Here is a 20,341-nt window from a genome sequence, read left to right as displayed (position 1 = left end):
AAACCAAAACAAAACAAAACAAAAACCACAAAGATTTCTTTCTGTTTCTTTCTCAGTAGAGTTTTATCTTTGACCTAATCGTGGGTGGAAGTATTTAAAACCCTTTCTAAAAGACAGGCCCAAGCACCTGCTGTCTATGGCACCGAGAGAATTCTTTCATGCTGAGGACTGCAAAGGTGACAACGGTTTTCTCTCATGTGTTTCCGTGGATTTGAAACCACTGGGAACAAATTTTTAAAAAAATGTTTGTGTGTGTTATGTTCCTGTGAAATAAGAGACAGCTGAATTCAGGAGAAAGTAGGGGCATTGGAAAAATGACTCTCCAGCCATGTGCCCAAATGCACCCCTGTATATGGAAGCACCCCCGTATACGGAAAACAACTGGTGTCCTAATGCAGGAATGCTGACTTCTCTCCTCTGTAAGTTGACAAGTTCCATCTTAGGGCAGACACTAAAGGTCTTCCTTACTATTTTCCGGTAAATAAATGAAGCAAATCAAATTTTAATGAATTTATAGCCTTATAACCAAAAGAAGAAAAAAAAAAAGACTGAACTCAGCTGAAATTAGTTATCTATAAACTTGCAGACTTGGAGAAGCATTAAACTTTTCTTTTCATGTAACCCCAAAAATTCAGTTTAAGAATTGTTATTCATTAGTATCTAAGTGTATTCACATTCAAGATGAGGGAAAAGGATGTGTGTGTGTGTGTGTGTGTGTGTGTGTTTCTGTGTGTGATCATGACACTACTAACAGGAGATAGTTGAATTTTAGGAGATAACTTTGTGACTCGATGCATTGGTATAAGATGTATTTTTGATTTTTCTTGGAAAACTTTTGTTGGGAGTATACAATACTCTTAAGGCAACCTTCAGTTCATCATCTATAATTGCATATTTAATTTACATAATTCTCCTTTGAAGTATGTCCCAAGTGTTAAACTTTCTGTGAATCGATTCCAAACTCTTTTATTAACCCTATCTTTGCTCTACCATCTATATTACTTTATGAAATTTTTTTTTTCTGAACTTTTCCCCCTCATTTCTAACAAAATTAACCTTACCTTCTGTGATGGTTAATTCTAAGCATCAACTTGACTGGGTTAGAGGATGCTCGGACAGCAGGTAGATCATGATTTCTGGGTGTTTCAGTGAGGGTGTTTCTGGGAGACTGGCACTGGAATCAGGGCACTGAGTAGGGAAGATCTGCCCTTACCCAATGCGGTAGGGCACCAGGCAACTGGCTGAGGACCCAGACAGAGCAGAAAGGCAAAGGGCAGGCAAAGTCTCTTTCTGTTCTAAAGCTGGGACACCTACCCTGTTCTGGAACATCAGATCTCCCAGATCTCTGGTCTTTGGAGTTTAACTTGCACCAGGTGCACCCCAGCTTCTCAAGCCTTTGGCCTCTGACTCAGGGTTTCACTATCGGCTTCCCTGGTTGTGAGGCTTTCAGACTTGGACTGAGCTGTACAACTGACTTTCCTGGTTCTCCAGCTTGCATATGGCCTACTGGGGGACTTTTTAGCTTCCATAATCATATGAACCAATTTCCTTCCTAAGTCCTCTCTCATGTATCTATTCATTTATATATGTATCCTGTTGGTTCTGTTTCTCTGGAGAACCCTAATGCACCCCAGTCCATACTTTATATATAAAATGTAAAAACACTTCTTAATAATTGTCTTCCCTGTAAGCAACCTTAGGACCTTAGGGAAGAACAATGTCAGAGAGAAGGCAGTACACGTAGCGAGCACTGGGACCAGTCTGCAATCATTCATACCCTGGCTCTAGCACATACTAGATATGTGCCCTTGGGGAAGTTATTTAAACTTTATATATCCACTTTTTTTTCTTATAAAACATGGAGATAATAATAACCACACTCATCGGATTGTTGTGAGAACATATGAAAAGAGATTTCATATGTAAAGTGTCTAGAACAATGCCTGTCACACAATAAAGCTTTATATAAAATAAGAGTTGTTCTTATCATAGTCATCTTTATATCCACCATCTGGTATAAAAAAGATACACAATACTTGGTAGTTGAATTCTGGAATGAATAAAGGTTCAACCACTTATTAAATTTGTCCTTAACCAACTAACTACATTTTAATAGCAAATTTAATAGCAAAATTCATGCCCCTTTCATGTTAAAATGTCTTTCTGTCCAAAATGCACACAGCTAATCTGTTTTAAAATATTTATTTTTCTAGGCAAAAGATGAACTGATATTACTGTTCTGTTAGCTTTTCTGAGGCATATTAAATGGTTTCTTTAAAATCACAGTATAAATGAGTCAATTAATTGACTCGGATTTAAAAGATGTTTTCTGTTGATAGTACTTCCAAGTACATTGTTAGCTCAATAAATGAAAGAGAGATGTTGCCAATCAGAGACATTCTCCTTTATTCAATAAAAGGAACGTATTCAAATATTTCTAAAGATGAAATAAAGAAAAATAAAGACATAATAAGCGTTAATATGGCCTATGCGCCCTGCTTCTTAGATAGGCTCTTAATCAAACAAGGCCACAATAAAATACGCTGTTACATTATCATGTTCAGTATTAGAAATAAGAATTTTCATGTACAAAACATGCTTCTGTTAGGGACATAATAATTTGTTCAAGAGCAGAAATACTTTGAATTCTCTGAGATCAACACAATTAAAATGACAATAACGGTCAACAATTACAAAGAACTTCATGCTGCACAAAAAGATTCTTCATATTTAAGATCTTGATCATTACTAATGTATGTTCTCTAGAAAGTAGAACATTCAGGAAAGGTGGGGAACCCGCAGCTGTGACTGAGTGTTTGGGACAACACATAAAACAAGGTGCTTTTCCTAATTTTCATATGATGCTTGGGGGAAAAAATGCTCAAAACAGCAAAGCAAAATTGCTAAAGAACAACCACAGGCATCTCAGTGCCAGAGTGATGACCAGAATTCGGGTCTCTTTGTTAGTAGCAGTTCGTGGCATCAACCTTTTCAAGTGGGTAAGGTTCTAGGGATCCTACTATAAAGAAAGCAGATGCTATCTTATTGAAACTAGCATAAATTTGGAGCTCTTTTCTTTTTTTTTTTTTTTATTTAGATGGATGCTTTCTTTGACAGGCAAAAAATATCAATTTAAAGAAGACACGTGAACTGGTCTTTCCAAACTGGAGCGAAGTTTTTAATAAACCCAACCACCAGTCTTCACCAGACTGGAAGGCCAGGGAGAAGAGGGAAGAAGGAATCATCAGGAAGCTGTGGACTCAAATCTCTTATTCTTTCTGAGTTGGAAAAACTTCAAAAATAATATAATTTTTATAAGCTTTAGTAAGGAGAAAAATATACTGCAGTTAAAAAATGGTAATAAATTCCACAGAGAGCTTGCAGCTACACTGCGTATATTTTCAATGTATACCTTAAAGGTAACCAGCTTTGGCTGGGCAAGGTGGCTCATGCCTGTAATCCCAGCACTTTGGGAGGCAGAGGCAGGTGGATGAACTGAGGTCAGGAGTTCAACAATAGCCTGGCCAATGTGGTGAAACCCCATCTCTACTAAAAATACAAAAATTAGCTGGGCATGGTAACGCATGCCTGTAATCCCAGCTACTCAGGAGCCTGAGGCAGGAGAATTGCTTAAACCCGGGAGGTGGGGGTTGCAGTGAGCCAAGATCACGCAATTGCACTCTAGCCTGGGTGACAAAGAGTGAAACTCCATCTCATAAAGAAAAGGTAACCAGCTTAAGTCCAGTGAGGGTGACTACTTGGCGGAACTGCTGCTGCATGTACTATTTGTCACCGTCGGAGAAAAGCATTGCTGTGATGGGGTTCAAAGTGTTTAGAAAAATTATAATCATTTCCAATATCAACTCATACCAGTCATTTTACCAAAATTTTACCCTATATAATTTAAATAATCAATGTAAAAACGAAATGACTATTAACTTACAACTTTTCAGAGGTTTTTTGTTTTTGTCTGTGCAGTTTAATCATGAATTAAATCCAGGTATTATGATACCACAATTAGTGACTTAGAAAAGCATTTGAATCTGCTAGTCTACTTCTTAATTTATGTATTCTTGAAAGTACACAACATTTCAAGAGATACATGGAAAAATGAATAAATTTTAAGATGATCAATTTACATATTCTTAACTTTCACACATATTCTTACTAAAAATGACTTTTTCCCGCATCCCATTTTGAAACTGACCTGTTATCAAATTGCTGTTGATACAAAGGGAAAATATAAAATATTGGTATTAATGAGGGCTAATAAAGGTTTCTGAAACTTTCCTAAAATATTAAAGGTGAACTTCAGTAAATTCTCAACTGATAGCTCATTAAAATAATTTTTGGTGTCAGAATAATCTGTACTTTTTGGCATCAGGTAGAATTAAGAGAAATTGTGATAATAAAACTTTATTAATGGAAGCAATTCTTACAGCTTCCTTAAAAAATAAGAGGGACAAGTTGTAATAAGATTGATGCTGAATCTGAGAGCCAAATTTCTCACTGTCACAAAGAAAGTTCCTAAGATGAAAATAAGATGGCTAGAGGGCATTCTGTGGTATTAGACTGGAGGTATCAATAGGTATCGTAGAGAGAGAAAGAGACAGAGAGAATGAATGGACATAGAGATTTATGTATAAACTCGCTTCTGAAGAAGTCAGTGAGAAAGTGGGGGGAGAGTCCTGTGGAGAAACCTGCAGACATGACCTTCAAAGGGCAGAAGGTTAACAGGCTTAGTGATGAAGCACATGCCTGCTGACAGGATGCACTGAGGACACATCCGTACGTGAACTCATTGTCACAAACATGACCTTATATAATCATGAGGAAACACCAGACAAATCCAAAGTAAAGAATATCCTAAAAAACAATAGGTGTATACGCTTTAAAAATACCCGGGTCATGAGAGACAATACTAAGGAATCGTTCCAGATGAAAGGAGACTAAAGAGGTCTGCAGATGAGATAACAGTACAGTACTTGCGATGGGTTAGATCGTGGCCCCCCTAAAATTCATGTATTAAAGCCTAACCCCTAGCACCTCAGAATGCAGCTGTATTTAGAGATAGGGCCTTTAAAGAGGTAACTAAGGTAAGAGGAGATTTAAAGTGTGGGTCCTAATCTAATACGACTAGTGTCTTCATAGGAAAAGTCTAGGACACAGGCATTTACACAGAGACAACAGCAACCATGTGAGGACACAGTGAGAAGGCAGCCATCTGCAAACCAAGGAAAGAGGCTTCAGGAGAAACCCACCTTGATCTTGGACTTCCAGCCTCCAAAACTGTGAGAAAATAATTTCCTGTTGTTTAAGCCACCTGGTCTGTGACGTTTATTACAGTAGCCCTAGCAAGCTAATACAGTACCAATGTTACATTAGGCAGTGGAAAAATAAGATAATGTCCTTGTTTTTAGAAAATACAAACTGAACCATTTAGGAGTTGTGAGACACTATATCTGAAACATACTCTCATGGACATCAGAGAAAGGCAGTATCTATGTAAGAGAGAAAGAGAGACAAAGAAAGTATGTCAAAGCAAAAATGGCCAATATATTAACATTTGGGGAACATGGATAAAGGTATAAGGGATCTCTTTATATTACTTTTGCAACTTTTGCTTTTGTCTGAAATTATTTCAAAATAAAAAGTATAAAAAATTATGCTAAATCTAGTTTCATTTAACAACAAGAAAAATTCATGAACAGGTATATTAACTATTGTTGTTTTAGGCCACAGGTATCAAAGAAAAAATTTTTCAATATTTTTGTTTTTTATTTTTTGATGTTTATCAAAATGTTATAAGTTGTTTTGATCACATATATACTAATAATACATAATACCACAATCCAAAATGAATTTTAACACTTATTATACATGTTTTATACACACCCATGTATTATCTTATAAACAGAAATTATCTTAGGGTAATTAATAAAATAAAGCATAAAATATATTCAACTTTTGTTGGATAATCAATACGTACTCAGAGAGTAAACATAACACTAAATTTTCTCATCCTAAGATCTTGCTATTGTGTTTTTAAATATAACATGTATCAAGCTTTTATAGTACTTAAATTCCATTGGCTACATTTAAAAATGATAACAGTCAATATTCAGAATAAACTAGAAATGACAATCTTTGTGACTTTTAAACTAAATAAGACAAGCATAAGCTGTCAACATTATTTATGAGAGACACATAGATACTAAAAATATTTGAAGCAAAAGTGTTTGACAGCATTCCTAGTTTATTTCTGAGGAGCTACGTAAGAGTAACTGTCCCCCAAAAGGGCACCAGGAATGCATAAGGAGAGAGGACGGGTATTCTCTTACTAAATAGCACAAACTGAATTTAAAAAGTTTACCCTCAGTCACCAGAAGGTAAGTTTTACCAATCTTTGTCCCTAGGTATGTCTCCACTGTTCCTATGAGTTACATGGTTACTCCTATGGAATACAGTCCTACTACCAAAAAAGCAGTTTCTAATTGATTAAGGGGGCAACTCTAATTTATGTTGATTTAGCTCTATGAAAAGGTCACCATACTAAAATTTTCCCTAACCTCAGAATTCTAGTAATATCATTAAAGGATTACTAGAGTTTACAGAATACTATATGTTCAATTCATTTAAAATAAAACAATGTAAAAGAAAGACAATAAATTCTACTATTTTTAAATTGAGACTTGAGAATCCACATTGAGCTTCATTTTACCCTTCAGTGAACACGGTATAACTTTCATGAGGACTAATGAGTTAACACCTAGAATGCTTCTGACATGGGCAACCTGATGCCTCACTTTTTGTCACAAACAAAACTTTCCTGGTGGGTGTCAAAACATGAGCTATGACTATACTTTCGTGTAAGGATCTCAAATGAATGCATTTGACAAACAGTCAAGATTTAGGTAGCATTTTCTTTCTTCATTTCCGTAGATACCATTAAATATAAGCCTGATGCTTGGACATTTTACCTTGACAGTCACTTCGTTTTTCTTCTTAACAAATTCCCACCTTGAAATAAATGCAAACTGTTAGAAGACTGTTCTTTTTCCTTGCAAGGAATTTTATGACATTTTCTAAAACATGCACAATCAGGAATTACTCACTTTTCCTGGTTTGTAAAGGAAATATAAACGAAAAAAAAAAGCCCCTTAAGCTGCTTTATGAAAAAGTTTTCAAATTAACATGGAGTAGTAAAAATATGGTATTTAATAGATAGTACTTACATTAGCACAGTGTAAGGCTAAAGCACAAAAGACGGCAAACATTTTGAAGTTGTTTTCATCGGTTTTAGAGAAGGCACTGCCACTGATTTTGTTGACCATCTGCACCACACCTATCACGCTGCCTCGGCTGACGATGGGCATGCACAGGATGTTCCGCGTGGTGTAGCCTGTGTACAAGTCTACTTCTCTGTGGGGTGACACAACCGAAAATAACAACAAAAAAAGGCAGAAGAAATAAAGGACACAGTCAATCATAACTCTCCCCTCAGTCTTTGCAATTTACATATGCTTCTATTCCATATGACGGTAATGGCACTTTTAGCTTCTGCATTCAGGGACGGTAACATTCCACAGAGTTTCATTAAAACCTTCCCCAAAATATTCTAACTGTTGGTTCTTTTGTCTTCAAGTGTGTTTTCTAGGATAGTCTCTAAGAGGATTTCAGCCTATCATTTGAAGTATCCAGCATTACTAAGTAAACAGGAAAAAATATGTGGATTCAGAGGACAAATTCAATTAAAGTTGATAAAATAACATGATCCTTTGAAGTTGATCATGTTTATGGGAGAGGTAACTTGCTAAACCAACTTACAGAGTTTCCACTTTAAAAACTTAGAGCAGTGGTCAGCAAACTGCACCCAGGGGCCAAATCAGCCCTCTCCTGTTTATAAGTAAAGTTGTATTGGAACACAGTCACACCATTCATTCATAGATTGTCTGATTCTGCCATCAACCCCACAAGGCTGAGTTGTGGATTTGTGACAAGGACATTAGTGCCTATAAACGCAAATATACTCACCATCTGATCCTTAATAGAAAAAGTCTGCTGATTCCTATTGTGAGGAAATGTTTTCAGAAAAAGGGGCTAAGCTGCATAGAAACAGTGATATAGCTAACAGTTGGCAGTTACATGGGAGTCTTCAGCGCCTGGCTTCTCTCATTTAGCATAATGGTTTTTGAGATTCATCCATATTGTTGCATGTCTTAGTGATTAAGTCCTTTTCATTGCTGAGTTATATCTCTATTCAACGGACATATCGTATTTTGTTCATTCATTCACCAATTATCAGACAATATTCTTTTAATAGCCAGTTTTGGCAAATATAAATAATGCTGCTTTGAAGATTTGCATACAATTCCTTGTAGCACCATATGTTTTCATTTTTCTTGTAGTAAACAGAAGTGGACCTGATTAGTGGACTGTACAGTAAGTGTATATTTAACTTTTCAAGAAAGTGCAAACCTGTTTTCCCAAGCAGATGTACCATTATATATTCCCACCAACAATGTACGAGGGTACTCGTTTCTCCACATCCTGGCCAATCTTTGCTAATGCCAATGTTTTAAAGTCACAGCCATTCTAGCTGGTGTACAGCGAGGTCTCATGTCAATTACATTTATATTGCCCTCACTTTGAGCATTTTTCATGTGTTTAGTGATCAGTTGTGTATCTCCTTTTGTGGACTGTCTGTTACAATCATCTGCCCTTTGTATTAAATTGGGTTATCTTCTCATTGGTATGTTGGAAGAGTTTTTATATATAAGTATTTTGTCAGATATGTTTTACAAACATTTTCTCCTAATCTGGTGCTTGCATTTTCATTTTCTGAACAGTCTGACTCATACATTTTTACATAAAGATTTGACATAAGGATATGCAAATATATTTAATTTTTAAGTACTAAATGATGAGCTTGGACTTTTGGAAAAAAATAAACTTTCAGTGTACCTTTAATTTATTGACAGTATATATTACTAGAATATTGCTGTGTTTTTATATGAGTTGTGTATATTTGACATCAATTGATCAAATACCTGAACCAACTTCCTATTGCTTATGTTATTTATCTCTTAAAGTAAACCACGTGTTGGGATTAACTAAACACTGCTGTCAAACTACGTAAATATTACTCTTAACAGTCATAGCATCAATCCTGAGACTTTCCATTTCTAGAGGTTTATTAAAATCAGATTACGTAACTGGGTTTGCAACTCTCCAAAGAAAGTCAGAACAAAACAAAAAAATCTTTATAAGCCATCCTAATATCCATCTTCAATAATATCCAATAAAAGATACAACTTAAGTTACTTTGGGTCGGGTAAATTTTCCAGACCTTTTACGAATATTATCTGTGATCTTAAAACAACAGCAACAAAATTGGATTATCATACCCATCTTAAAGAGGAGGAAACTGAGGCTCAGAGAGATTAAGTAACTTATGGTAGGTCAATTGAGAGCTAATAAATGACACAACAGTGCTTCAAAGCTAGACTTACTCATCTCAAAAGCATGCAAATTTCTTACTATGTGTTGCAGCCTTTGAGCATATGATTTGATGGAGAATATGTTCGTTACAAAATCATTACACTGTAATGAAAAAAAAAGTCCCACAGTAGCTCTATAAATTAGAACTTCCGCCTATCAGTTATTTTCATAACATTCTAAACTCCTCTATCTAGATATCATTATACATTAGTGGATTAGAATCCATCATTTTATAAATATCGGAATATACTGACTACTTATAGCAGAGTTGGTTCAAAAAAGAAAACTAAGGAAGAAAGAACTAAACCGGGACATGGAGAACTCAGGCTCCATGGAAGAGGTTTCAGCTGAGTGGGACATCACAGAAGAAATCAATGGAGTGTCAAAATCAGCTATTTCTTACCTGTTAAAGCGTGGGTCTGCATAGGCATCTGGAATGTTCAGGACTTCCCCTGTTCTTGCTACTTGGCCAGCAATTCCTTTCTCAATTGAAAATCTGCATATGTAAAAGAGAAGGACATGCTAATTAAAATATGGATGCTGTAGAATAATTCAAAAATATTCCATTGTTAACAATATTGAATTAAAAGCACTGTTTTACTTAAATGCATGTATTAATTTTATATTTACATATTCTGAAAATCACCTTATAAAATATGTAAACATAAAGCAGGGAAACATTACACAGTAACCACCTGAGAACCTTAAAATATTAATTCACAAATTGAGATCAAACAATCAGCTAGTATCCTCCTGCTCTGAACAATAATAATCTCTTCTATTTGCGAAGTACCTTATAATTTACAAGATGCTTCAACATAAATTTTTTTAGTGGATTCTCAATGAAGTGTGAACGAAGGCTTATATGGGTTCAGCAATTTGCCAACATTCATAAAATATCAGTGGCACAAGGCAAACTAGAATGCTGGTCTCTATCATTGTGCTTTCTACCACACATATAACCAAACTCATAGGTTATGCGTGAGCTTGAGATATTATACAGAACTGAATTTTATGGTGTTTGCAATGCAAGTACTATACAGAAATAACACAATGTACAACTTCTAGTATTTTTACCTAATTTGTTAAATTTTAAAATAATCGAAATACAAGGATTGTCTATTTTTTGTATCTAATATCAGTATTTTTCCTTTGTAAAAATATTTTCATACTTATATGTTTCTCATTATTATACTATCATCACACACGCACTCATTTCAAAATTTCCTTAAGAAAGCTGTCTACAAGTCACAATATCTACTTGTTACATAGTTCAAAAATCATTTCCATATTATTACATTGTCAACATTATAGGAAATCACCATTACTGAAATAAAGCTAGAGGACTATCAGAAAGACTCGAAAGACAGTTCACACAAAAGAGAGTCTACTTAAAACCCTTAAGAGTGAACCATACACTGCACACAACTCAGGTTGTCTTTTTCCTGGTTTTCTTGTGCTTTGAACAACATAAACATAATGAATTAGATTGCCATGAGCAAAGGGTACCAGAATCCATTTGATGATTCATGCTTGTTTGCGTTGGTCTGAGAGCAGTCTGAACTTTTGTTCCTGCTCTCTGTGGTTTGCTTTCTATGGTCAGTGGAAGCCACAATTAAGAAGCAGCCCTTACATAAATGGCTGCCATTAACCAGTCATCTGAGAGTTACAGTAAATCATACTCTGTTTTTCTTATGCTTATAAACACAGGCTTTAAAATCATTATTTTCAAAATTAAATCAATACCAGTAGTGTTAGGAAACACTCAAATCTCCAGCAAGAGAAATGACTTATCTAAATGACTATATCCAGATTGCTATACTGAGATCTAGCAACAATTAAAAACAACAACAACAAACAGACAAAACAATTGCAAAACCCAAGTACCAATATAGTGCCTATAAATGAGAGTCACAGGAATATGGAATATACAGGAAGTGCTGAGAGGCAGATGGTGGTGGGGCCCCATGCTGGGGCACACTTTGAGTTTCCTTGATACTAGTTTCCTTTTATGATAGACTGTCCAAATAAACAGCAATCCTTAATTAAGAAGACACAGTGCTTTACTAGAATGTTGTTATTACCAGAGAACTTTATGGCATTATACAGAAAATGAGTTAAATAAGACACATCAAGCAAAAGAAATGCAAATGTCTAAAATTATTTTCTCAGCTTCTGAATGTTAAGCTTGATTCTTAAACATTTTGTCAGAGTGCTCCTTCTGTAGGTTTCCAGGTGCGATATGAGCAAGCCCCCATGCCTCCATCAACAAAATAAACTCCATTCTGTTCATTTAAGCGACAAGGGTTGCCACTTAAAAAAACAAAGACTTTAGTTTTGAGATGCAACACAAGTGTGCTATATGATTGATTAAAACAACTGATCAGTCACAGAGTGTATTTAAGTCATCAAATATACCAGATCAATTTCTACTAATGTCTGGACTTTGAGACAGGCCATAGGCTGGGAAGAGGTAGAGGCCGAATTGGATAAGCACACCTTTCCTCCTGGACATGGGAAAACCTGCAGATTCCAGATGGAGTGTACCTTTACCTACCTGGGAGCACTAGAAAGTTTTTCCAACATGATTTCCAAAAGGACCGCCTCCGGAAGACGGCATTTCCAGGAGTGACGCTAAAGCTTCCTAGGCGCGGTTTCTCTGGCACTGACTGCAATGTCATTCCCAGAAGTACTACCTTCAGGAGGCGGGTCCTGGTGGGAATGATATCACAGTATGACAAGTATTGTCAGCATACCTGTGAATAGGCACAGAAAAATGGGTAACAGAACACCTGCACATCTATCATAAGAGGATAGGACATTCTACTTCTAGCTGTACCTTATCTCTTTGGTCTTCTTGAAGACGGGTTTTCCTTCCTTTTCCTCTCCAATATCAAAAAGGTCTGAATATAACTCCTTGTTCTTATGGTCTACCTGGAAAAGTGCACAACGGTCGGCATTCACCAGGTTTTTTGCATATATCTAAAGACAAATGACAAAATAAGAGTAAGGCAATGAGAAATTCAAAGAACTTGCAGGTAAACTTTATCATAAAGTAAGTATTAATTTCAGCTGTCCTACACTCTAATTGGTTGGTATTAGCATTATAGGTAAGTAAATATACAAGTATATAAATATTACATATATATGATCTAAAAGTCATTGTTACATGCTAATACTAACGGATCCCAACAGAATACACAGCTGATGCGCATCCATACTGCTGTGCTGGAGGGAAGCTTATCAGTCATGTATTCTGATACCAACTGACACTTCTGTTTCAGTTGGTAAGCAGCTGCTGGCCTAACTTCCCAAGTGCCCTTCTGCCACCCAGGCCCTCTTCCAGAATCTCTCAGGCCTTCCCTGGTGCCTGGATCTGAGCCTCTGTCAGCACTACGACCAGCATTCATTCTGATTAGTTGGTGTCTGTGATGCAGCAGTTGTAAAAACTATGAAATATAACCTCTAAGGAGATACATGGTTTTCATATATGCATTAGCTGACTTTCATTTGATGTACTGTCTAATAAAAATTTGTACAGATTATTAAGTGTTTACTATGTGCCAGCCACATTTATATAATTTATATAAATTGATTTGCCTGCTCCTCACAATAACAATATTAACTCAGGAAAATTTTTTTCCCCATTTTACATATTAGGAAAATTGAGGCACTAAGAAGTAACTTGCCCCATTATTACATGAATAGTAAATGGTAGTAGTATTTGAACTGATACTAGCTGTTCCCATGGCCCATGCTTTTATAACAAATATGCTTTTCCATTTCTAAATGGAAACCATGTATTCATTTCATCACTCATTTGTGCTCCCATTTCCTTCAACAAATATTTCTTCAGTGCCTAACATATCCTACTGTCCTGAGTGGGTTGGGGCTACAGCTGTGTCATTAATACAGTATTTACCTATACTGAGAATTCTGGTAACTTCAACTATCCAGATTATAGCCATGAAATTATTCCTCGGAGAAAAAGAATTCATCCTTAGCATAAAACCACCACCACAAAGTCTTTGCAAGAGGAACCTTGCAGTCAGGGGAAAATACAGCATCTCATATAAAAAGTATTGATTTAATAAAAATAAGTCTAAGTTAGGAAACTGTCTTCATCCTACGATTACACTATTACACCTTTGTGTTCACTGCTCCTATAGAACTGTATTTATACACCCGATAAATACTGGCTGTGCCCACTCTGCAGGGACTGAGTATACTGCCTAGTATCAGGACCTCTAGGTTACTCCTCACCTCCCTTAGCCTGTGAACTATATAAACAGCAGAAACCACTTCTCTTTTCTCACAGTATTCCAAATGCCAAGAAGAAGGCTGAGTTAGGGCCAGCTAAATTTTGTGGTCCAAACCCAGCCCCCTGCCTGTTAATATAAATAACATTTTTATTGGGACATAGCCCCGTTCATTAATTTCTGTACTTTTTATGGCTGCTACGACAGCAGAGTTGAGTAGCCGCTAGAGAGTATGGCCCACAAAGCATAACAACTTACTATCTGGCCCTTTACAAAAAAAGTTTGCCAACCAATCCCTGGTTTAGAACATGTAAGATCTCTATAACCCAAAACTCTCAATACACATTTGAGGAAAAATGAATCTCACACAAAGGCAGGACAAGAGTGATGGAGCTGAGTCGTTGGCAAATACAGAAGAATCACTCATCTAATTCACACACCCCTGAGATTTTAAATTATTAAGTAACAAGAATGACCCTGCATTATTAAAGATTAAATTATGTTCAGTGAAATTTGTATCTGTAGTGTCTGGGGTAATGTCAGTTGCTTAATAAATATTTTGGCATAAATATGTTAATATTTGTTGAAAATCTGGATCAAATGGACAATGTTTCAGAAAATAAAATAAGCTTAGAAGGTGTTGAAAAATGTAAATCAAACCAGAATCATAAAGATAATTCAAAAACTATCAAAAAATATTACCAAAAAAGACACTAGCCTCAAATGGCTTCAAATACGAGTTCTTTAAAAATCGTCAACAAATCCCCATACAATTTATATCGATCTACATTCAGAAAAGAACAATTTTTTCCAGTTGTTTTTACAATGTACGCCGTATCACTGATACTGAAAACTAACAAAGAAACTATAAAAAAGAAAATCATGGACAGCTTTACTTTTGAAACAGAAGAAAAGTTATAAATAAAAATGCAACCAAATCAAATTTAGCAATAATTAAACAAATATGACAATATTGAAAACATAGTTTACTCTGAACGCTCCAGTAGCATAAAGTCTATTATAATTCATAATAGCAGTAAGACCAAGGAGAAAAATCTGCAAGATTATCTTCCTGGTAGTCAAAAAGCGTGTGGTGAGCCTTCGTGCAGTGGTTCATGCCTGTAATCCCAGCGCTTTGGGAGACTGAGGTAGACAGATCTGTTGAGCCCAGGAGTTTGAGACCAGCCTGGGCAACATTACGAGACCCCGTCTCTACAAAAAATATAAAAATTAATCGGGCATGGCGGCATGCATCCGAAGTCCCAGCTACTCAGGAGGCTGAGGTAGGAGGATTTCATAAGCCCAGGAGGCAGAGGCTGCAGTGAGCTATGACTGTGCCACCGTACTCCAGCCTGAGTGACAGAGCAAGACCCCGTCGCAAAAACAAAAGCATGTGATGCCATTCAGCAAAATCATTAATGATAAAAACTTTAGTAAAATTCAATAAAAGAATATATAGAAAACGTTAATAATCCTTTCCTCAAAACAACAGTCCTTATTACACCAAATGGTAAAATAACAGAATCGCTGCCTTAAGATACTAAAGTTAAGAACAAGACAAAGATATGTTATCACAATCACTAGCATGCTAGTAGGCAAGAGGAAGATGTGAGGTATACATACTTGAAGAGATAAAAGTTTTTATTGTTTAAGGATAATGTTATTTCATATGTCAAAAAAATTAACAGACAAACAATTATAGGCATTAAGAAGGCTTCTGTGGCCGGGTGCAGAGGCTCACGCTGTAATCCCAGCACTTCGGGAGGCCAAGGCCCTTGGGCTGCTTGAGCTCAGGAGTTTGAGACCAGCCTGGGCAACATGGCAAAAACCTGTCTCTACTAAAAATACAAAAATTAGCTGTGCATGGTGGCATGCGTCTGTTGTCCCAGCTACTTTTGGAAGGCTGAGGTAGGAGGATGGCTTGAGCTGGGGAGGCGGAGGTTGCAGTGAGCAGAGATCGTGCCACTGCATTCCAACCAAGGTGACAGAGACAGACCCCGTCTAAAAAAGGAAAAAGAAGCTTCTGTTTTAAGATGAGCATTTCTAAACATATGTTTACCTTTTCACTCTCCCCAAATATTAAGGTTTAACATTGAAATGACCCTCAGATGCTGAAAAGGAGTTAAAAATATCTAGACATATTTTGGCAATATTGATAAACTCCAAGCATCAGAAGGTCAATCTAAAAGCCACCTCTACTCCCCCACTACACACACGTATACACACATATGCATACATTTACCTGTAAGTGGAACAACACTCTTTAGAACAACAGTAGATTTTAAATTCAGATTTTAAATTAAAGTCTTCAAATTTCTAAGGAAAACTTACTTTAAGTCTAAATTTCTTTACCAAGTCAAACTAGCATAAAGGCAATATAAAGATATTTAAGAAGGGTACAGTACTCAGAAATGTACTATCTGTGAACTATTTTAGAAAAGGAGATGGGCTCAAGCAAAAATAAAGAAATAGAAAAATAAATTCAAAGACACTGGGAAGACTCGGGGTCCAAGAAAAAGTGAGGAGGAAATAAATCATTAAAACTATACTGCAACTGTAACACTTGTTAGTAAATGATATCTAAAAAATTATAGGCATCATGAAAAATTAATTTAAGAAACATGAAATATATAAAAATATGTATACATCTAAAACTATGTAAGGGTAGTGGATAAGAAGAGTAAAAAATAAGGAAACAAATGTGCTTCATTTATTATCTTGTTGGTGAAGTGAGTGATATGATATCAACACTGATTACTTATTGATTTTGATATAAAACTTCACTTTAAATGTAAGATGACAGCTGTCAGGACTATTGCTGCCATCATGTAAAGAGAAACTGCCTGAGAATAAGGACTACACAGAAGTAAGTTGAACTGAGAAACAGAGAAAGATATATTCCTGAAAAGATTATTTGAGCCCCCATGTCCACTAATTATGTAAGCCTGAACATTCAATGGCTTTTCAGCAGTCTGAGCCAGTAAATCCTCTCTTTCATTATCTACACTAATTTAAGTAGTTGATGTTTTCAGATAAGAAAGGAAATATAAAGTACCTACACATTTATAAAAATTGATTTGAAGATCTAATTCATTGATTCCCAACTAGCAGCTGAGCCGCCTGGCTGCGGGGCATCTGGAAATAAGTGCAGGCACGTTTGTTGGTTTCGAATTCTCACAAGCTAAAGATGCTGCAGGTCTGCAGTGCCCAGGATGACACTGTGCCAGAGGGAACTGCTCTGCCCAAATCAGCATCACCCCATTGAGAAGCACTGACCTAGATGAACTGATCACCTAGAAATTTAAGAATTACCCAGATTTGGTCAGGCGCGGTGGCTCACACCTGTAATCCCAGCACGTTGGGAGGCCAAGGTGGGTGGATCAGAAGGTCAAGAGATTAAGACCATCCTGGCCAACACGGTGAAACCCCATCTCTACTAAAAATACAAAAAGTAGGCAGGCGTGGTGGTGTGTGCCTGTAGTACCAGCTACTTGGGAGGCTGAGGCAGGAGAATTGCTTGAACCTGGGAGACAGAGGTAGCAGTGAGCCGAGATCGTGCCACTGCATTCCACCCTAGTGACAGAGCGAGACTATGTCTCAGGAAAAAAAAATTACCCAGATTTGCTTGTCTGAAAATAATAAATCTTCTATATTATCAAAAAGTTCCTCAAAAAAGTCTAACCTCATTCCCCACTTGTTTCCTCTATTCCAGGGTTATCTTTTCAAAACACAAATCTGATCTTACACTTCTAGCTTACAAGCCTTAATTCAAAACTCCCTCCCAGGCCTGAGTGACTTGGCCCTTCCAGGGCCTTTCTACACAGAAGCACACTGTTCCCCCATCCCCTAAAGTAGACTCCTCTTTCCTCTTTGCCTGTGTAACTTCCACACAACCACCAGACCAAAGTCACAGTATCAGGAAAGCTTGCCACAGCCTCCCCAGCTCCACTAGATCCCATCATGAGCTTTCAGAGCACTGTTATGCTCCTTTATAGGCCTGACTCTGACTGCAGTTTCACAGTTATGTTGATATTTGGCTCATGTCTGTCTCCCCACAGACTAAAAGATCAATGAGGACAGAGGCTGTGAAGGGCTTTGCTCACCATTTGATAACCCCAGTTACTATGCATTATAAGACTATAACAGATTCCCAAGAAACATTATAGCAGAAAAGGGTGAATGAAAACTTGAAGGATCCAATGTCATAGAAGAAACTGAAAAGAGAGTCAGAGACCTACCCCTAATAAGACCCCAATGGGGTCTTAATTATTCTTAATTATACTTAATTCTTAATTATTCTTAATTTCTTAATTATATGCATCATGAAAAATTAATTTAAGAAACATGAAGTATATAAAAATATTTATATATCTAAAACTATGTAAGGGTAGTGGATAAGAAGAGTAAAAAAAAAGGAAACAAATGTGCTTCATTTATTATCTTGTTGGGGTCTTATTAGCTGATTTGTATCAAACATTAAGGGAACAATAACGGAACAAACATTGGTATCAAACATTAAGGGAATAAATAATAAGTATACTTAAACCACTTTAGACCACAGAAAGGAACGGAACATTTCTTAGCTCATTTTATAAGCGTAGCATAACCCAATACCGATACAACCCAAGGATAGAAAAAAAGAAACATTGAGCAATCTGATGAATGAATATAGATGCAAAACTTGGAAATAAATATTAACACCCAATCCAGGAATAAAGAAAACATTACAATTGAATAGCCTTTATGCCAGGAATGTAAGAGTGGTTCAACGTTGAGTAATAATACAGGTGTCTACTCCAATCATTTTTTAAATAGCTTATCAAAATTTGATAATACTGAACACCAAATCAGATGCAAACTCACAGAAAATTAGGAATAGAAGAAAATGTTTTAAAATTGATAAATTATATCTGCTGTGGATCCACAGCAAATATACATAGCAATGAAATGTGAGAGGTACACACATCAAGAAAAATCAATATATCCCTTTGTTGATTTCTGTTGCTTCCAATGAAATGTGGGAGGTACACACATCAAGAAAAATAAATATATTCCCTTGTTGATTTATGTTTCTTCCAATGAAATGTGGGAGGTACACACATCAAGAAAAATCAGTATATCCCCTTATTGATTTCTGTTGCTTCCAATGAAATGTGGGAGGTACACATGTCAAGAAAAATCAATATATTCCCTTGTTGATTTCTGTTGCTTCCATTCAACAGTGTTCATCAGGTTGCAGCTAATACATTAACAGACACAAAGAAATAAGTACTGTACAAACTGGAAAAGAAGAACCACTAGAACCTCTACTATTGTGCATTATAAATCACTGTCCTCTATCTTGAAAACTAAAGACTATAAACTGGAAAAATGAGTTAACTATGGGGGACCATAATCAATACATTCACTCAAGAAATATTTAAAAAAAAAAAACCTGAAAATAAGTAAATGTCTTTGGCTAGGAAGACTCCATGTGCTGAAGATATCAAGTTTTCTATAAATTTAAGGCAATTCCTATATAAATTACACAACATAATGAACTGAGATTCATCACAGGAGTGCAAGGTTACTTTAACGTAAAACAATCAATTGATGTAATATACACTATCAATAGAATTAAAAGTAAAAACCATATGATCATCTACACTGATGCACAAAAATTATTTGACAAAATGTAACACACTTGCGTGATAAAAACACTCAATAAACTAGGAATAAAAGGGAATTTCATCAACCTGACAAAGGCCATCTATGAGAAAGCCACAAATAACATCATATTTGATGGCAAAAAACTAAATGCTTCTCCCTTGAGATCAGGAATGAGATAAGAAGGTCCACACTTGCCACTTCTTTTCAGTATTGTGCTATAGGTTCTAGCCAGGGCAATCATGCCAGAAAAAGAAATAAAACAACCTGGAATAGAAAGTAAGGAGTAAAACTGTCTCCAACTGGATATATATATCCACTAAGAAACTAAGAAACTATAGGAACTAATATATGAGTTCATCAAGCTTGCAGGATACATAATCAATATATAAAAACCAATGTTGTTTCTATATATTTGCAGTATAAAATCAAAAAATAAAACTAAGAAAACAATTCCATTTATAATAGCATTAAAAATAAAATACTTAGGAATAAATTGGCCAAAATAAAAGCAATACTTATTCTCCAAAACCACAAAACACTGTTGAAAAAAATTAAGATCTAGATAAATGGAAAAATACCTCGCGTTCATGTATTAGAAGACTTAATTGTCTTTCAGTTGTTAAGACGGCAATACTTCAGATTGTTCTACAGATTCAACACAATTCCTATGAGCATTCCACCTGATCTCTTTGTAGAAAGTGACCTGCTACTTCTAAAACTTAAATGTATTTGATAGGTACCCAGAAGAGCTAAAAGAATCTTGAAAAGTTGGGGAACTCACGCTTCCTAATTTCAAAAGTTACTACAAAACCACAGTAATCAAGAAAGTGTACTGGCATTACCACAGAAATACAGAGCAACAGAATAGCATCAAGAGTCCAGAAATAAAACCACATTTTATGTTCAACTGATGTGCTGGGGAAAACTTGATA

At 36.0% G+C, this 20,341-nt stretch overlaps 1 protein-coding gene across 1 annotated transcript in view; it reads right to left on the bottom strand.

Annotated features, from left to right (window-relative positions):
* PDE10A (phosphodiesterase 10A) overlaps positions 1–20,341 on the bottom strand; it is a 345,368-nt gene that overhangs the window by 68,757 nt on the left and 256,270 nt on the right. The window contains exons 11-13 of the mRNA XM_028846990.2: positions 12,341–12,483; positions 9,905–9,997; positions 7,236–7,422 (exon numbers count right to left, since the gene is read on the bottom strand). Of these exons, the coding sequence (XP_028702823.2) occupies positions 7,236–7,422; positions 9,905–9,997; positions 12,341–12,483 (423 nt within the window). The remainder of the gene's footprint in view (positions 1–7,235; positions 7,423–9,904; positions 9,998–12,340; positions 12,484–20,341) is intronic.

The sequence above is a fragment of the Macaca mulatta genome, chromosome 4, assembly GCF_049350105.2.
Source record: "Macaca mulatta isolate MMU2019108-1 chromosome 4, T2T-MMU8v2.0, whole genome shotgun sequence".
In the NCBI taxonomy this organism is placed as follows: domain Eukaryota; kingdom Metazoa; phylum Chordata; class Mammalia; order Primates; family Cercopithecidae; genus Macaca; species Macaca mulatta.
Note: the sequence above shows the minus strand (reverse complement) of the source record. Positions and strands in the feature narration are given on the sequence as shown.